Source organism: Cervus elaphus, chromosome 24 (assembly GCF_910594005.1).
Source record: "Cervus elaphus chromosome 24, mCerEla1.1, whole genome shotgun sequence".
NCBI classification, from domain to species: domain Eukaryota; kingdom Metazoa; phylum Chordata; class Mammalia; order Artiodactyla; family Cervidae; genus Cervus; species Cervus elaphus.
In genome coordinates, this window is record NC_057838.1 from 12617154 (window position 1) to 12631349 (window position 14196).

General features: G+C 36.0%; 1 protein-coding gene across 1 annotated transcript; it reads left to right on the plus strand.

The window, feature by feature from the left end:
• Positions 1-4916: 4916 nt before the first annotated feature.
• On the plus strand, positions 4917-13092 carry LOC122683211 (olfactory receptor 5M10-like). Its single transcript, XM_043886823.1, has 2 exons — positions 4917-5834; positions 12946-13092. The coding sequence occupies exons 1-2, from the start codon at positions 4917-4919 to the stop codon at positions 13090-13092; spliced, it is 1065 nt and encodes a 354-aa protein (XP_043742758.1).
• Positions 13093-14196: the final 1104 nt, after the last annotated feature.

The window sequence follows — 14196 nt, forward strand, 5'->3', positions numbered from 1 at the left end:
AAAGACAGCCTTCAGAATGGGAGAAAATAATAGCAAATGAAGCAACAGACAAAGGATTAATCTCAAAAATATACAAGCAACTCCTGCAGCTCAATTCCAGAAAAATAAACGACCCAATCAAAAAGTGGGCCAAAGAACTAAATAGACATTTCTCCAAAGAAGACATACAGATGGCTAACAAACACATGAAAAGATGCTCAAAATCACTCATCATCAGAAAAATGCAAATCAAAACCACAATGGGGTAGCATTTCACGCCAGTCAGAATGGCTGCTACCCAAAAGTCTACAAGCAATAAATGCTGGAGAGGGTGTGGAGAAAAGGAAACCCTCTTACACTGTTGGTGGGAATGCAGACTAGTACAGCCACTATGGAGAACAGTGTGGAGATTCCTTTAAAAAATGGAAATAGAGCTGCCATATGACCCAGCAATCTCACTGCTGGACATACATGCTGAGGAAACCAGAACTGAAAGAGACACATGTACCCCAGGGTTCATCACAGCACTGTTTATAATAGCCAGGACATGGAAGCAACCTAGATGTCCATCAGCAGACAAATGGATAAGAAAGCTGTGGTACATATACACAATGGAATATTACTCAGCAATTAAAAAGAATACATTTGAATTAGTTTTAATGAGGTGGATGAAACTGGAGCCTACTATACAGAGTGAAGTAAGCCAGAAAGAAAAACATTAATACAGTATACTGACACATATATATAGAATTTAGAAAGATGATAATGATGACCCTATATGCAAGACAGAAAAAGAGACACATATGTATACAACAGTCTTTTGGACTCTGTGCGAGAGGGTGAGGGTGGGATGATATGGGAGAATGGCATTGAAACATGTAAATTATCACATGTGAAATGAATCTCCAGTCCAGGTTTGATGCATGATACAGGGTGCTTGGGGCTGGTGCACTGGGATGACCCAGAGGGACAGGATGGGGAGGGAGGTGGGAGGGGTGTTCAGGATGGGGAACACATGTACACCCATGGCGGATTCATGTAAATGTATGGCAAAACCAATACAATATTTTAAAGTAAAAAAAAAATTAATTTTAAAAGAAATTTTTAAAAAGAAATATTCTGACATTTTTACTTGAATGAAAACACTCGTGGGATTGTCGCAAGCCTTCGTTAATATGCAGAATTCTGAAAGAGCAATTTTGACCACTTTGCCCTGTTTCTGTTGCTTTTGTGGAGAAGTAGGTTTGAGGAATCCATTACTCTGCCATTCAGAAGTTGATATACCTCTGTTACAATGTTTTGGAGATTCATTTAGGTTTTATTAGTACTTCATTCAGTTTTTATTTCTATGTAGTGTCCCATTATGTGGATATATCACAATTTGTTTATCTACGTATCTGCCTCTATATGTTTGAATTTCTTTGTGGGTGTATGCCTTCTTATATTCTTGGATAAAATATTAATACTTACCGAGCCATAGTTTTATAGGAAAATTAAGACATCATAAGGCATTTCAAAAGAAAAAACTAGTTTTCCAAAGTAGCTGAATCATTTTACACTTCTTCATGTGATATATTATGAGAGTTACAGTTGATTCACATCATCTTTATCCATCTTTTTCTGTCAATCTTTTTTTTAAATCAATTTTGATTGGAGTATAGTTGCTATACAACGTTGTGTTAGGTTCTACTGTATTTCAAAATGAGTCAGCCTTACATAGTAAGTATATCCCCGCCTTTTTGGACTTCCTTCTCATTACATCACCACAGTGCCTTAAAGAGAGCTCTCTGTGCTATACAGGGTGTTCTCATTGCACGCATGCTCAGCTGCTCAACCTGTCCTACTCTTTGCAACCTCATGGACTGTACCCTGCCAGACTCCTCAGTCCTTGGGATTTTCCAGGCAAGAATGCTGGAGTGGGTTTGACATTTCCTCCGTCAGGGGATCTTCCCAACCCAGGGATCGAACCTGCATGTTTTATGTCTCCTTCATTGGCAGGTGGGTTCTTACAACTAGTGCCACCTGGGACAGTTTAGTTACCTATTTTATATCAACAGTGTATATATCTCAACACCACTCTCCCAATTCTTAATAATGAGGATGTGCAGTGGTATCTCAAGGGATTTACAATTCATATTTCCTTAACAATTATGCATATTGAAATTCTTTTCGTATGGTTTTTGACAATTCATATATTTTTGTAAATGAAATAGTGGAGGATCTGTATGCATTCTGAGTAGAAATCCTTGCCAACATTACTCAGTATGAATATTTTTCCTAGTCTGTGGCTTCCCTAGTCTTTGTACTCCTCAAAACTCTCCCTTAGTTCACTTTTTTCCTATTTCTCACTATCAGTATGTGGCCTCACCTTAGCGTTTACAGAGAAAATGACGTTTAAAAAAATAATTGATATTCATTCTTCCTTACTGTAATGTAAGTACTAAATTGATCTAACCTATTCCCTACTTCCATGGTATTAAAAGTGATGGCTAATGTCTCTCTGTTAAAGATTTCACACACAGTATCAATCCTGTATATAATGCTATGTAGCAACATCAGCCTCAGAGGAGACTATAGTTCCCAAAGCATCAAATTAATGTTACACTTTTGAGAAACAAAGGCAATTTTAATTGGCTTTTAGGTTTTTTTTTTTATACTCTAGGGACTATACTTAAGAAATATAAATCGCCCCCTCTTATTTTTTTCAAAATGTCTTAATTTCAGTTTTACAGGTAAGTCATTTTATATACTTGTTCACTAAGTATAAGTTTTGCTCTTTTTTTGTGGAGATTAGTATTCACCATAGGCAAAAAAAAAAAAAAAATGCATTTAAAAGCATCCCACATTCATTTTTCTTCACAGTACTTGCTTCTAACTGAGATTATGTCATATATCTTCCCCCGACCAAATGAGTCTTTTTTAATGGTGAAGATTTCAGCAAGTCTAGAAATTGTAAAGGGACCAGGAAAGAAAATGATACACAGAATTCCTAGGTTCAAATATTTGGCTTCATCATAAGCTCCAGATGTCTTCATTCTTAGTCCTGGGATCACACCAGGAAGAAGATGGAAAGTATACAGGGGCAAGAAGTGCCAGCGTGATGGCTCTGCAGCCAGACAGTGCAGAGAGAGCCATCATGCTCACAATACAAAAGGACACGCATTGCCTAAAATAGGAATTCTAATGCCGATGGGCTTCCGTGTGAGTGTGTGTGTGTGTGTGTGTGTGTGTGTGTGTGTGTGTCGGGGGGGTGTATGTGTGTGTGTATGTGAATTTAACCTTTTAAAATTCAAATTTTCCAACTCCTGGAAATGAACTAATGCTTTATGTAAACTACAGAAAACAGATGAGAAGTGTGTTCCAGGCAGCACAGTTAAATACAAGGACCACTTCTGTACTTGTAAAAACCACTGTGCTGCCTCAAAGGATAAATCAGAGTTTAACAAGTCAAAGACAGCTGCCCCACAAGATGACTCCAACTCAGAGGAGACAAGTACTGCTGTGGTTTCCAAACAGTACAGGACACACCTTTATCTCTGGGTTTAGTGTTTAGTCCTTCTCCTACAATATATACTTCGTGAGGCTGGAGATTTGTTTCAGTGTTGTAGCACTAGAACCTAGAACAGGGGGAAAAAAAATCAATATTTACAGTGTAAAAGAATAAATGAGTTCATGTATGAATTCTTCTTTCTGTTTATTCTTAGTCATATCGAGATAAATTTCACTAATTTAATGTCCTTTGAATGAAATAAAGTCATACAACTATGGGTTTCAGCTGAAAATGCAGTACTGAACATTTATATTCTATTTCTGAAACAATCAGTTCAATGCAGTTTAGTCGCTCAGTCGTGTCCAACTTTTTGTGATCCCGTGGACTGCAGCACGCCAGATTTGCCTGTTCATCACCAACTCTGGGAGCTTGATCAAACCCATGTCCATCAGGTTGGTGATGCCATCCAACCATCTCATCCTCTGTCATCCCCTTCTCCTCCTGCCTTCAATCTATCCCAGCATTAGGGGCTTTTCCAATGAGTCAGTTCTTTGCATCAGGTGGACAAAGCATCAGAGTTTCAGCTTCAGAATCAGTCCTTCTAATGAATATTAAGGACTGATTTCCTTTAGGATTGACTGGTTTGATCTCCTTGCAGTCCAAGGGACTCTCAAGAGTCTTCTCCAACACCACAGTTCAAAAGCATTAATTCTTTGGCACTCAGCTTTCTTCATAGCACAGTTCTCACTTTATAGTCCAATGCTGCTTGGAGGGATCTGAAACAATAGGCTGTAGGAAATGATGGGGCTCTTGAAATACAGTTTTCTTCATTTGTTTATTTGATGTTGATGATGCCTTGTTGCTTTTCATACCTGATTTTCATATCTTTGGCTTTTTGTTCCCACAAAGTTTGAAAAAAAAATCAAAGTATAGTCCCCTTAAAAGATATAAATGTATGCATATATATAATATGCAAGATCATAGCATTTATTAATATATATTGTTAATAATCAACATAGAATAATTAATATTATAATTAATATATTATGTATAAAATTTAATATATAATCATATATAAATTGTAATAATTGATATATAATATTAAATAATATTATAACATATATAATTAATATATTAATAAATAATTGATATAAAATTGTGGTATGTAATATATAATATTATATACTAATATTTGATTAATGATATATGTATATATACAAACAAGGGAGAGCTTGAGATATAGTGAGAAAAGCCAGAATAGTACTGAGATATAGGATTCAATATTTGTGCAGAAATCCTGATGAATTTGTTGAAAAACCAAATAGAAATTTCTTCATAGATGAATTGATCAATGAGTAAATGTTAAAGATATGGAATGAATGCAGAGCCTGTATCACACAGAATTCTTCACTTTCTTTGTCACTTTCAATTCTCAAGGAATAAGAATATGTTTTCCCCAAATCACACAATAGTGACTGAATTCATTCTCCTGGGACTCACAGATGACCCGGCACTACAGAAGGCCCTGTTTGCGGTGTTCCTGGTGATCTACCTAATCACACTGGTGGGAAATCTGAGCATGGTCGTGCTCATCAGGGCCAATCCTCACCTCCAGACCCCCATGTATTTCTTTCTCAGCCACCTCTCCTTTGTAGACCTTTGCTATTCCTCCAATATTACTCCAAATATGCTGCACAATTTCCTCTCAGACCAGAAGACCATCTCCTATGCTGGATGCTTCACACAGTGTCTTCTCTTCATTGCCCTGGTGATCACTGAACTTTATCTCCTTGCTTCAATGGCCTTGGATCGCTATGCAGCCATCTGCAGCCCTCTACATTACAGCACCAGGATGTCCAAGGACGTTTGCATCTTTCTAGTCACAGTCCCTTATACTTGTGGTCTCCTCAATGGCCTCTCTCAGGCCCTGCTGACCTTTCATTTGTCCTTCTGTGACTCCCTTGAGATCAACCATTTCTACTGTGCTGATCCTCCTCTGATAATGTTGGCCTGCTCTGACACCTATGTCAAAAAGATGTCAATGTTTGTGGTTGCTGGTTTCACTCTCTCAAGCTCTCTCTTCATCATTCTTCTGTCCTACATTTTCATCATTGCAGCCGTCTTGAGGATGCATTCTGCAAAAGGCAGGTACAAAGCCTTTTCTACTTGTGGTTCCCACCTGACAACAGTCACTCTATTTTATGGAACCCTCTTCTGCATGTACTTAAGGCCTCCATCTAAGAACTCTGTAGAGGAGTCCAAAATAATTGCAGTCTTTTATACATTTTTGAGCCCAATGTTGAACCCATTGATCTACAGTGTAAGGAACAAGCATGTGATCCATGCCATGAGGCATATGATTAAGGTAACTTTTTTTTCATAGAATTACAGTTTAGGTGCTTATTCATATTTAAGGTGTCTGTAATAACACAGAGGTTCCTTCAAAGGAAAAACCTATTAGTCTATCATCATGATTAGTTTATCTTCATGAGTTCTCACTGATATTGCATATTTCTCCTCAAAATTTATACTTTAAAGACAAATGTTTTCAATAAGCTCATTTAATATTTTTACTAAATTTATTCACTTGGGGATAAGTAATATATTAATATTAATTCACTCTGATGTGAACATTGCCAATCCATCTTCTTTGAATTAAATGGTCTACAGAGCCATAGTGAGGCTCAAAATAGGATGATTGCTTTTTAGCTTCTTTTAAAACTTTATAAAAAAGTTTCTTCTTCAATGTGTGATATAGAGCAATCACTCCAGTGCCTCACTAGTCACTGGAATCACTTCAGGGAAATTTGAAGTACATGGATCACCCATAGCTTTAAATTTTTTATAAATTTCACCCCAACCAATATTATAGATATCCTGAGAAACTTTTTACCCAATTATAAATATTGGTTGTGGTTTGAAATTTTGAAAATGAAGTCTCAACACCTGCTTATGAGCTTCCAGGAATAGGGATCCAATTCAGTCATTATTATAGTATAATGGCAGTCTAGATATATTTTTTCATGTTTTTGCTCTAAATTAGAATAAATTTATTGAGTAAACATAGCCTAGCAATTGGCTTCTGTAGACACAAGAATGCCCTAAAACAATATACAAATGAAGAGGTGTGTAGATATCTTTCTGAAAGTGAACAGTGATGTTTTATTTGGTTCATAACTATGGCAGAAATCAGCTCAACACTGTAAAACAATTTTCTAACAATTAAAAAAAAATACAAAAGTGGTTGCTCATTATTTTCTAGGCAAGTATGTTCCAATAGTTTCCAAAATATCTTTTGAGAAGTGAAAGTCCCTTAGTCGTGTCCAACTCTTTGGGACCCCATGGATTATACAGTCCATGAAATTCTCCTGGCCAGAATACTGGAGTGGGTAGCCTTTCCCTTCTCCTGTAGATCTTCCCAACCCAGGGATCCAAACCACACCTCCTGCAGTGCAGGCTGATTCTTTACCAGCTGGGTCACCAGGGAATCCTAAGAATACTGGAGTGGATAGTATATCCCTTCCCCAGTGGATCTTCCCAACCCAGGAATGGAACTGTGGTCTCCTGCATTGCAGTCAGATTCTTTTCCAGTTGAGATACATGGGAAGCTGTCTTTTGAGAAAATTAGTAGCAAGGAAAGTTATATAAAAAGATACATAATTCATCCACACTGATCCTTGCACTATTAGTGGGCTATATTGTTCTATATTGAAACATATATTGAATTTTAAATGGCCTTGAATGCTTCAGTTCAGTTCAGTTGCTCAGTCATGTCCGACTCTTTGTAACCTCATGGACCACAGCATGCCAGGCCTCCCTGTCCATAACCAACTCCTGGAGTTCACTCAAACTCATGTCCACTGAGTCAGTGATGCCATCCAACCATCTCATCCTCTATCGTCCCCTTCTCCTCCTTCCTTCAATCTTTCCCAGCATCAGGGTGTTTTCAAATGAGGCAGTTCTTCACATTAGGTGGCCAAAGCACTGGAGTTTCAGTTTCAGCATCAGTCCCTCCAATGAACACCCAGGACTGATCTCCTTTAAGATGGACTGGTTGTATCTCCTTGTAGTCCAAGGGACTCTCAAGAGTCTTCCCCAACACCACAGTTCAAAAGCATCGATTCTTCTGCACTCAGCTTTCTATATAGTCCAACTCTCACATTCTGTACATACATAAGTATTCCAATATTGTGCATTCCAATTTTAACTAAGACCACAATAATAAGTGGTCATATGAAAGGAACTGCTATATTTACTGTAATGTGTTCAAATCACTTTCCAGAAAATCATCCAAATAACCTCAAGTTTTAGAAACCAGGACTTCATTCTTAAGTCTCAGTTGATTGAGGCTAATTCTATCAAAAACATTATTTATAAATAAATAAAAAAGCAGACAGAAATGAGGGAGTAACATTCATCAGTAGTATGTCCCAAATCAAAGAATAGCTTCTGTATTTAGTTGTTCTATTTTCTCAATAAGTTAAAACATTTAGTTATTCTTACAATTAATATGACAAAATTCAAAGCACTTTCCATGTATAAGTTTGAAGATTAATTTTTACTTGATAGTATTGTGCTTGTAACTTTCTACGGACTATGTATTTTTAGTGAACATTGTTTTTAATGTGGTATAATACACAGAATTAAAGAATTGAACTTAATTACAAAAATATTGCAATTCATTTAAAGATACATAAATTGAAAAATACTGAAATCTTGACAGATTCTTTACCAACTGAGCTATCAGGGAATCCCTGAAATATTCTAGATAAAATTAAATTTCAATTTTGGAATGAAAGCACAATTTACTTGTAATCTCCTGTTAAAGAAAAGTGCTCTGAGCATTTGGCATATGTATATTTTCATTTAGTTTATATTGCAAACCATTATTTCATTATATCAATATATCCCATTTTTTTATATTGATAATTGACTCACATTTGTATGTACATATCCCTCTGTTTCTTGAGGATATTCAAAATGTATAATTTTTGAATTAAAGATTTTGAATTTTTTAAAAGACCTGCCTAAGTTTTTATACAGGTAAATTTTTCTCCAGAAAGCATTGAACATTTATACTTATGACTATTAATTAATATTTGAGAGTAATCATATAAATGTACCTTAAAAACATTAGAAAATATCAGTTAAAATGATTTATTTCCTTGTTTTCTCAACTGAAGTTCTTAGGGAAGGAATATGTTTTAATTAAAACAAAAGAAGAAATGTTTAACAAATAAATGATATACATTATGTTGGTTGATTTTGCTATCAATCTTATTTCTGATGATTCCTCCCCTGAGAATATATATATATATATATATATAGCTTTTTTTTCTGTTTTTAGTTCTATGACTTTTCTCCACTATACACAATTTCTGTAGTAAAACAAGTTATTATATTATGTTCTTTATTTTTCATTGCCATATTTTATAGAGATATCTCGAATTATTCTATATATGGCTTCCTTGGTGGCTCAGATGGTACATAATCTGCCTGCAATTCAGGAGATCCAGATTTGATCCTGGGTTGAGAAGACCCTCTGGAAAAGGAAATGGCAACCATCTCCAGTATTCTGGCCTGGAGAATTCCATGGGCAGGGAGGCTGGTGGGCAGCAGTCCATGGGGTCGCAAAGAGTGGGACACAACTAAGCAAGTAACACTCTCACTTCCACTTTCATTCTAGATACAATTTTATTGTATGTTGTAATATTGCGTATAACTTTTCTCTCACATTTTCATCTATTTCTTCCTACAATTTATCAAGCTTTTATCTCTCACTAATTTGTGATGTTATCTTCATTGTACACTAAATGCATTCATTGTTATTTCTTCTTTAACCAGTATGTTGATTAAGCCAATATATTATATTGTATATTTTGCATTTTAAGCAAAATTCCTAAACTTGCTATAGATTGGTGTTTTAATTTCTTATAGAGAAAATCTGGGTTTCCCTTGTAGCTCAGTGGTAAAGAACCCACCTGCAATGTGGGGACCACAAGAGACTCCTGGGTGGGGAAAATCCCCTGGAGGAGAAAATGGCAACTCACTCCAGAATTCATGCCCAGAGAATCCCACGGACAGAGGAGCCTGGTGGCTACAGTCCACAGGGTCATGCAAACAGTCAGACATGACTGAAGCCACTGAGGATGCAGGCACAGAGAAAATTCATCTTCAATATTTTTCACTTTCAAATTTATCCCAGAAGAATATAAATCAGATGCTTTTAGCTATATAATATTTTTTCCAGTTATATATGTACATGTGTCAGAGTTCTCTGGGCTAACACACAGGATCCTTGTTGTTTACCTATTTTAAATATAACAATGTGCACATGTCAATCCCAAACTCCCAGTCTCTCTCTCTGCCCCAGCCTTCCCCCTTGGCAACCATTGGTTTGTTCTCTAAGTCTGTGAGTCTCTTGGATTTTATCATAAAATAATTTAAAACTGAGCACCACCCAAGTTGACAAAAGATTTTATTGCAAATGAGAAAAAGTGAAAATAGTACAAAAATATGATGTTATTAATTTCATAGAAATGATATGAAAAATGACATATTGAAGGCTATGCATATTGAATTGATAAAAATTAACAAATGTTAAAATTAGTGAATAAAATTATTGTTAATAAAAACATGAATTAAGATACTGCTTTGTGTATCTGTATTTAAGAGAGTTTAAAAAGACCAGCGCTTTTATACACTGATTATGTCAAGAAAAATAATAATACACATTTTTTCTAGAAATTTATTTAACATGTTTCAAGAGTCTTAAAAATGTACACTTTCAGTAAGTCCAATTTTAAGCATGTGCAGAAGCATAATGAGAAAACTAAGTGAAGATTTTCATTATAATATTTGTTTCATATTTGAGAGAAAGGAAAAAAGTGACATATTAAAACAGACAGCCCTCGTATTGCATGATCTCACCTAACTGAAACCATAGAACCTGGAAATGTGTCCTCACTTCATGTGGATTTAAGCGACCTTGGCACTGGGCAAAGTGAGGACTACCTGCATTCAGTACTGGGTTAGGCGCAGGCAGACACCAGACAGACCAGAGGCTGTACGTGCGTAACTAGAACACCCGGAAGGATGTGTTGGTTGTGATCTTAAAGAGGAATTTGACTATCACGTGACAGATTTTGCATTAGAATGTTACACAGACATTAAAGAAGTTTCCAATTAAGAAAAGGTCAAAGTATTTTATGTTACTTTATGAAGGATAAGGTATGTACATGATGATAACTTTGTAAAATACTAGGCTTAAGGAAAATTAAAATTAGTTCTTTCTGTGTACCAATTTTCCATGATAATCAATTATTGTATTTAAATAAACAAGAAAATGAAAAATGAAAATTTCCAAACTCATCCAACCCCAAAATATAAAATTAAAGGATCTTTATTTATTAAAAGTAATATTGGAATATGAAAAGAGAAAAAAGCAGGGGTTCAAAATCTGTTCTCTAAAAGTATTCAACTGGTTGGTGATCCAAGGTCCTTGTAATTCAAGCTCCCTTTTCCTTTTAAAAATATGGTGCTTGTGAATAGGTTGAGATGTTCAAGGGTAAACAAGCCGTCTTTATTTGTTTGTTAAGAGTGAGTGACAAAGACAAGTATCAATATTTCTATTATTTTTTAATCTGGAACCATTTTTTTTTTATTTTACTTCTCGAGAGAAAATTCATCCAAGTAAAGGATTTTTTCTTCTTGAGATTAAATATCACAGTAGCTATGATACTATACTATAAAATTGAGAAATAGCAAAATAAATAAAAGTTGAATTCCAATAAGTTGTTTTTGATACATGGATGTTTTCTTTGTTGCATTTGTGTCTACTATCTTCACACAATAAAATGATATTCCCAGTGTTATTAAGGGTGTGAGAAAATTATGGTACTCATTTGCTGGGGTTGATGTCATACATGACTAAATCCAGAAAGAAAATAATAATATAAAGGTAACTAAGAATCAAATGGTGGAAGTCTACCATAATGTAATAGTTACACTAGAAGCCATAACTTATATGCATATTTTCCTAAAGTTAGAAAAAACAAAAACTCGTTAAAAGGAAGTGGTGAAATATGTGTGCCATATCAATGTTAATTTACATTATGCTTTTAAATAAAGATCAATTCCAAAGATTATCAAGCAGTCTGGAAAATACAGCTTAGTTTCAAAACACTAAAACCAAGTTTCCATGCATATTAGAATAGCTGTTATTTTAAAATTGTTTGTGGATAGACAAGAACTGAAAGGTAATATGTAAAATTATGGCACAATAATTTTTAACATTGTAGGAAAAAGTGATATAAATCTCTTATATAAGAAATGAAAACTCCAAGTCAGGAAAGTGTAACTTCCATTCATAAGGGTGTCTGCTTTGATTAAAGGAAGCTAATGAAATAAATTATTAGATTATTAAAATTACAATATCAGGGCTTTGTTTCAAATAATAACTGGGAGATAGTGAAGGACAGGGAAGTCTGGTGTTCTGTAGTCCATGGGGTCCAAAGAGTTCACATGATTGAGTGAACAACAATGATAAAACATATATGTTTTACATTCAAATGATATAGACAAGCATTCATCAAAGGTTTATTCAGAACACACATTGAAGATTAGAGAAATGAGATTTTTGAGAGGATAATCAGCTTTCATTAAGGGAATATGTCATATATCACAGGGAAGTAAATTAGCTTCTTATTGAGGAAATATACTGTAATACACATTGCTTTGCTGGTAAGAGTACCTCAGTGTTGCTCAATATTGAAGACTTAGGAAGAAAAAGGAAGAAATATATGCCAAGCAAGTGAAAATGAGTCCTTGAGTGAGACTAAAAGCTTAAACCTGCTTAATCATAAGAAACTGACTTCTGTTGTTGCATTTTCTTCCAAACTACACTTCCATTCTTTGTTTCCATTAGACTCGATCCCAAGCTCTGCAAATATGTATGTGAGTGTGCATGTGTGCTGAGTCAGGTCTGATTCTTTGCGACTCCATGGACTGTAGTCTTCCAGGCTCCACTGTCCATGGATTCTCCAGGCAAGAATACTGGAGTGGAATGGATTCTCCAGGCAAGATGTATATTCTAGGGTTGCTTTTGAGACACTTCTTTCTTTCTTTCTCTTTCTTTCTTTCTCTCTCTCTCTCTCTATCTCTTTCTTTCTTTCTCTCTCTCTCTCTCTTTCTTTCTTTCTCTCTCTCCTTCTTCCTTCCTTCCTTCCTTCCTTCCTTCCCTCCCTCCCTCCCTCCCTCCTTCCTTCCTTCCTTCCTTTCTTTTTAAACTGGGAAACTGTCAAAAGAGAACTCTTCTTCATTGTACCAAGGTTTCTCATAAATATTCTTCTTAAAGCCTGTTTTACATCATTGTTCCTGAGGCTATAGATAAATGGATTCAGCATGGGATTCACAAAAATGCAAATCACTGACACAATTTTCCCTTGTTCCACAAATTGCTTGTTTGCGGGTCTCAGATACATGCAAGTCAGGGACCCGTAGAACACAGTGACAGCTGTCAAGTGGGAGCCACAGGTGGAGAAGGCTTTGCACTGCCCTTCACTGGAATGGATCCTCATAATGGTGACAAAAATGAAAATGCAGGAGATGAGGATAATGAGTAGGGATCCTGTGAGGTGAATCCCTGTGCACACAAACAAGGCAGTTTGTTTTATGTGTCAGAACATGTCAACATTAAGAGGGGCGGGTCAGCACAGTAGAAATGGTTGATGGTGTTGGATCCTCAAAAGGACAAGCAGGAAGTCAATATTACCTGCATTGTGCCCACCATAGACCCCCAGAGGTGGGGGAAAGTGACCAGGCAGATGCACAGTGACCTGGACATCCTTCCGCTGTAATGCAGGGGGTTGCAGATTGCTATGTACTTGTCATAGGCCATAACGCCAAGCATGTAATGCTCAGTAAGAAGCAGTCACAAAAACAAAACATTGTGCTAGGCACCCCACCTAGGAAATGGATTTTTTCCTCTGATAAGAAGTTAACGAGCATCTGAGGAAAGACATTTGTAGAGTAAAAAATGTCTGCACATGCTAAATGGGTGAGGAAAAAGTACATGGGGGTTTGCACTGGGGAGTGAATCTGATTAATAAAATCATCCCAGTGTTCCCAGTCAGGGTGATGAGATAAATCAGGAGAAACACCGTAAAAAGGATGGGCTGCAGCTCTTGTTGACTGGTAAGTCCCAGCAGAATAAACTCAGTTGCCTCTGTGCCATTGTGTGAGGGAAATGTATCCATTTTCATATTCTCTAATAAGAGAAGAAATGTTTTCAGATATAAAAAGAAATAGGTTGTATGAAATTCAAAAATAGACAAAATAAATCAGCACTAAGACAAACTGGTTTTCAAAAGAGAGATCTAAGTTGTTACTACCCTGAGAGATGGAAGAATTCCACTAGATGCCTCAGATGCTGAGTAAACTGGATACTCTATTTCATGAGCAAGTTTTGAAGTCCATGCAGCATCAATGCAGGCTGCTCCGCAATCTCCACTTATCTCTACTAAAATGTATAGAATCTGACTTAACTCTTTGGTGTCCCTCATTAGTCTATGGACTAGGAAGCACTGACGCTCAAACAAACTACTGCCTTTGTTTGATCATGACATAATGCTGGATCAAGGAATGGAGAAAATGGTTGGTTTTCTGTACATTGGTTCTATTTTTGTCAGTAAAGGTGAACATTCCATAATCAGAGTAGTATACTCTTC

Coding starts and splice junctions, on each gene's coding strand:
- LOC122683211 (XM_043886823.1), top strand. CDS start 4,917: ATGTTTTCCCCAAATCACACAATAGTGACTGAATTCATTCTCCTGGGA. Junction 5,835..12,945: donor CCATGAGGCATATGATTAAG/GTAACTTTTTTT, acceptor TGCGGGTCTCAG/ATACATGCAAGTCAGGGACC.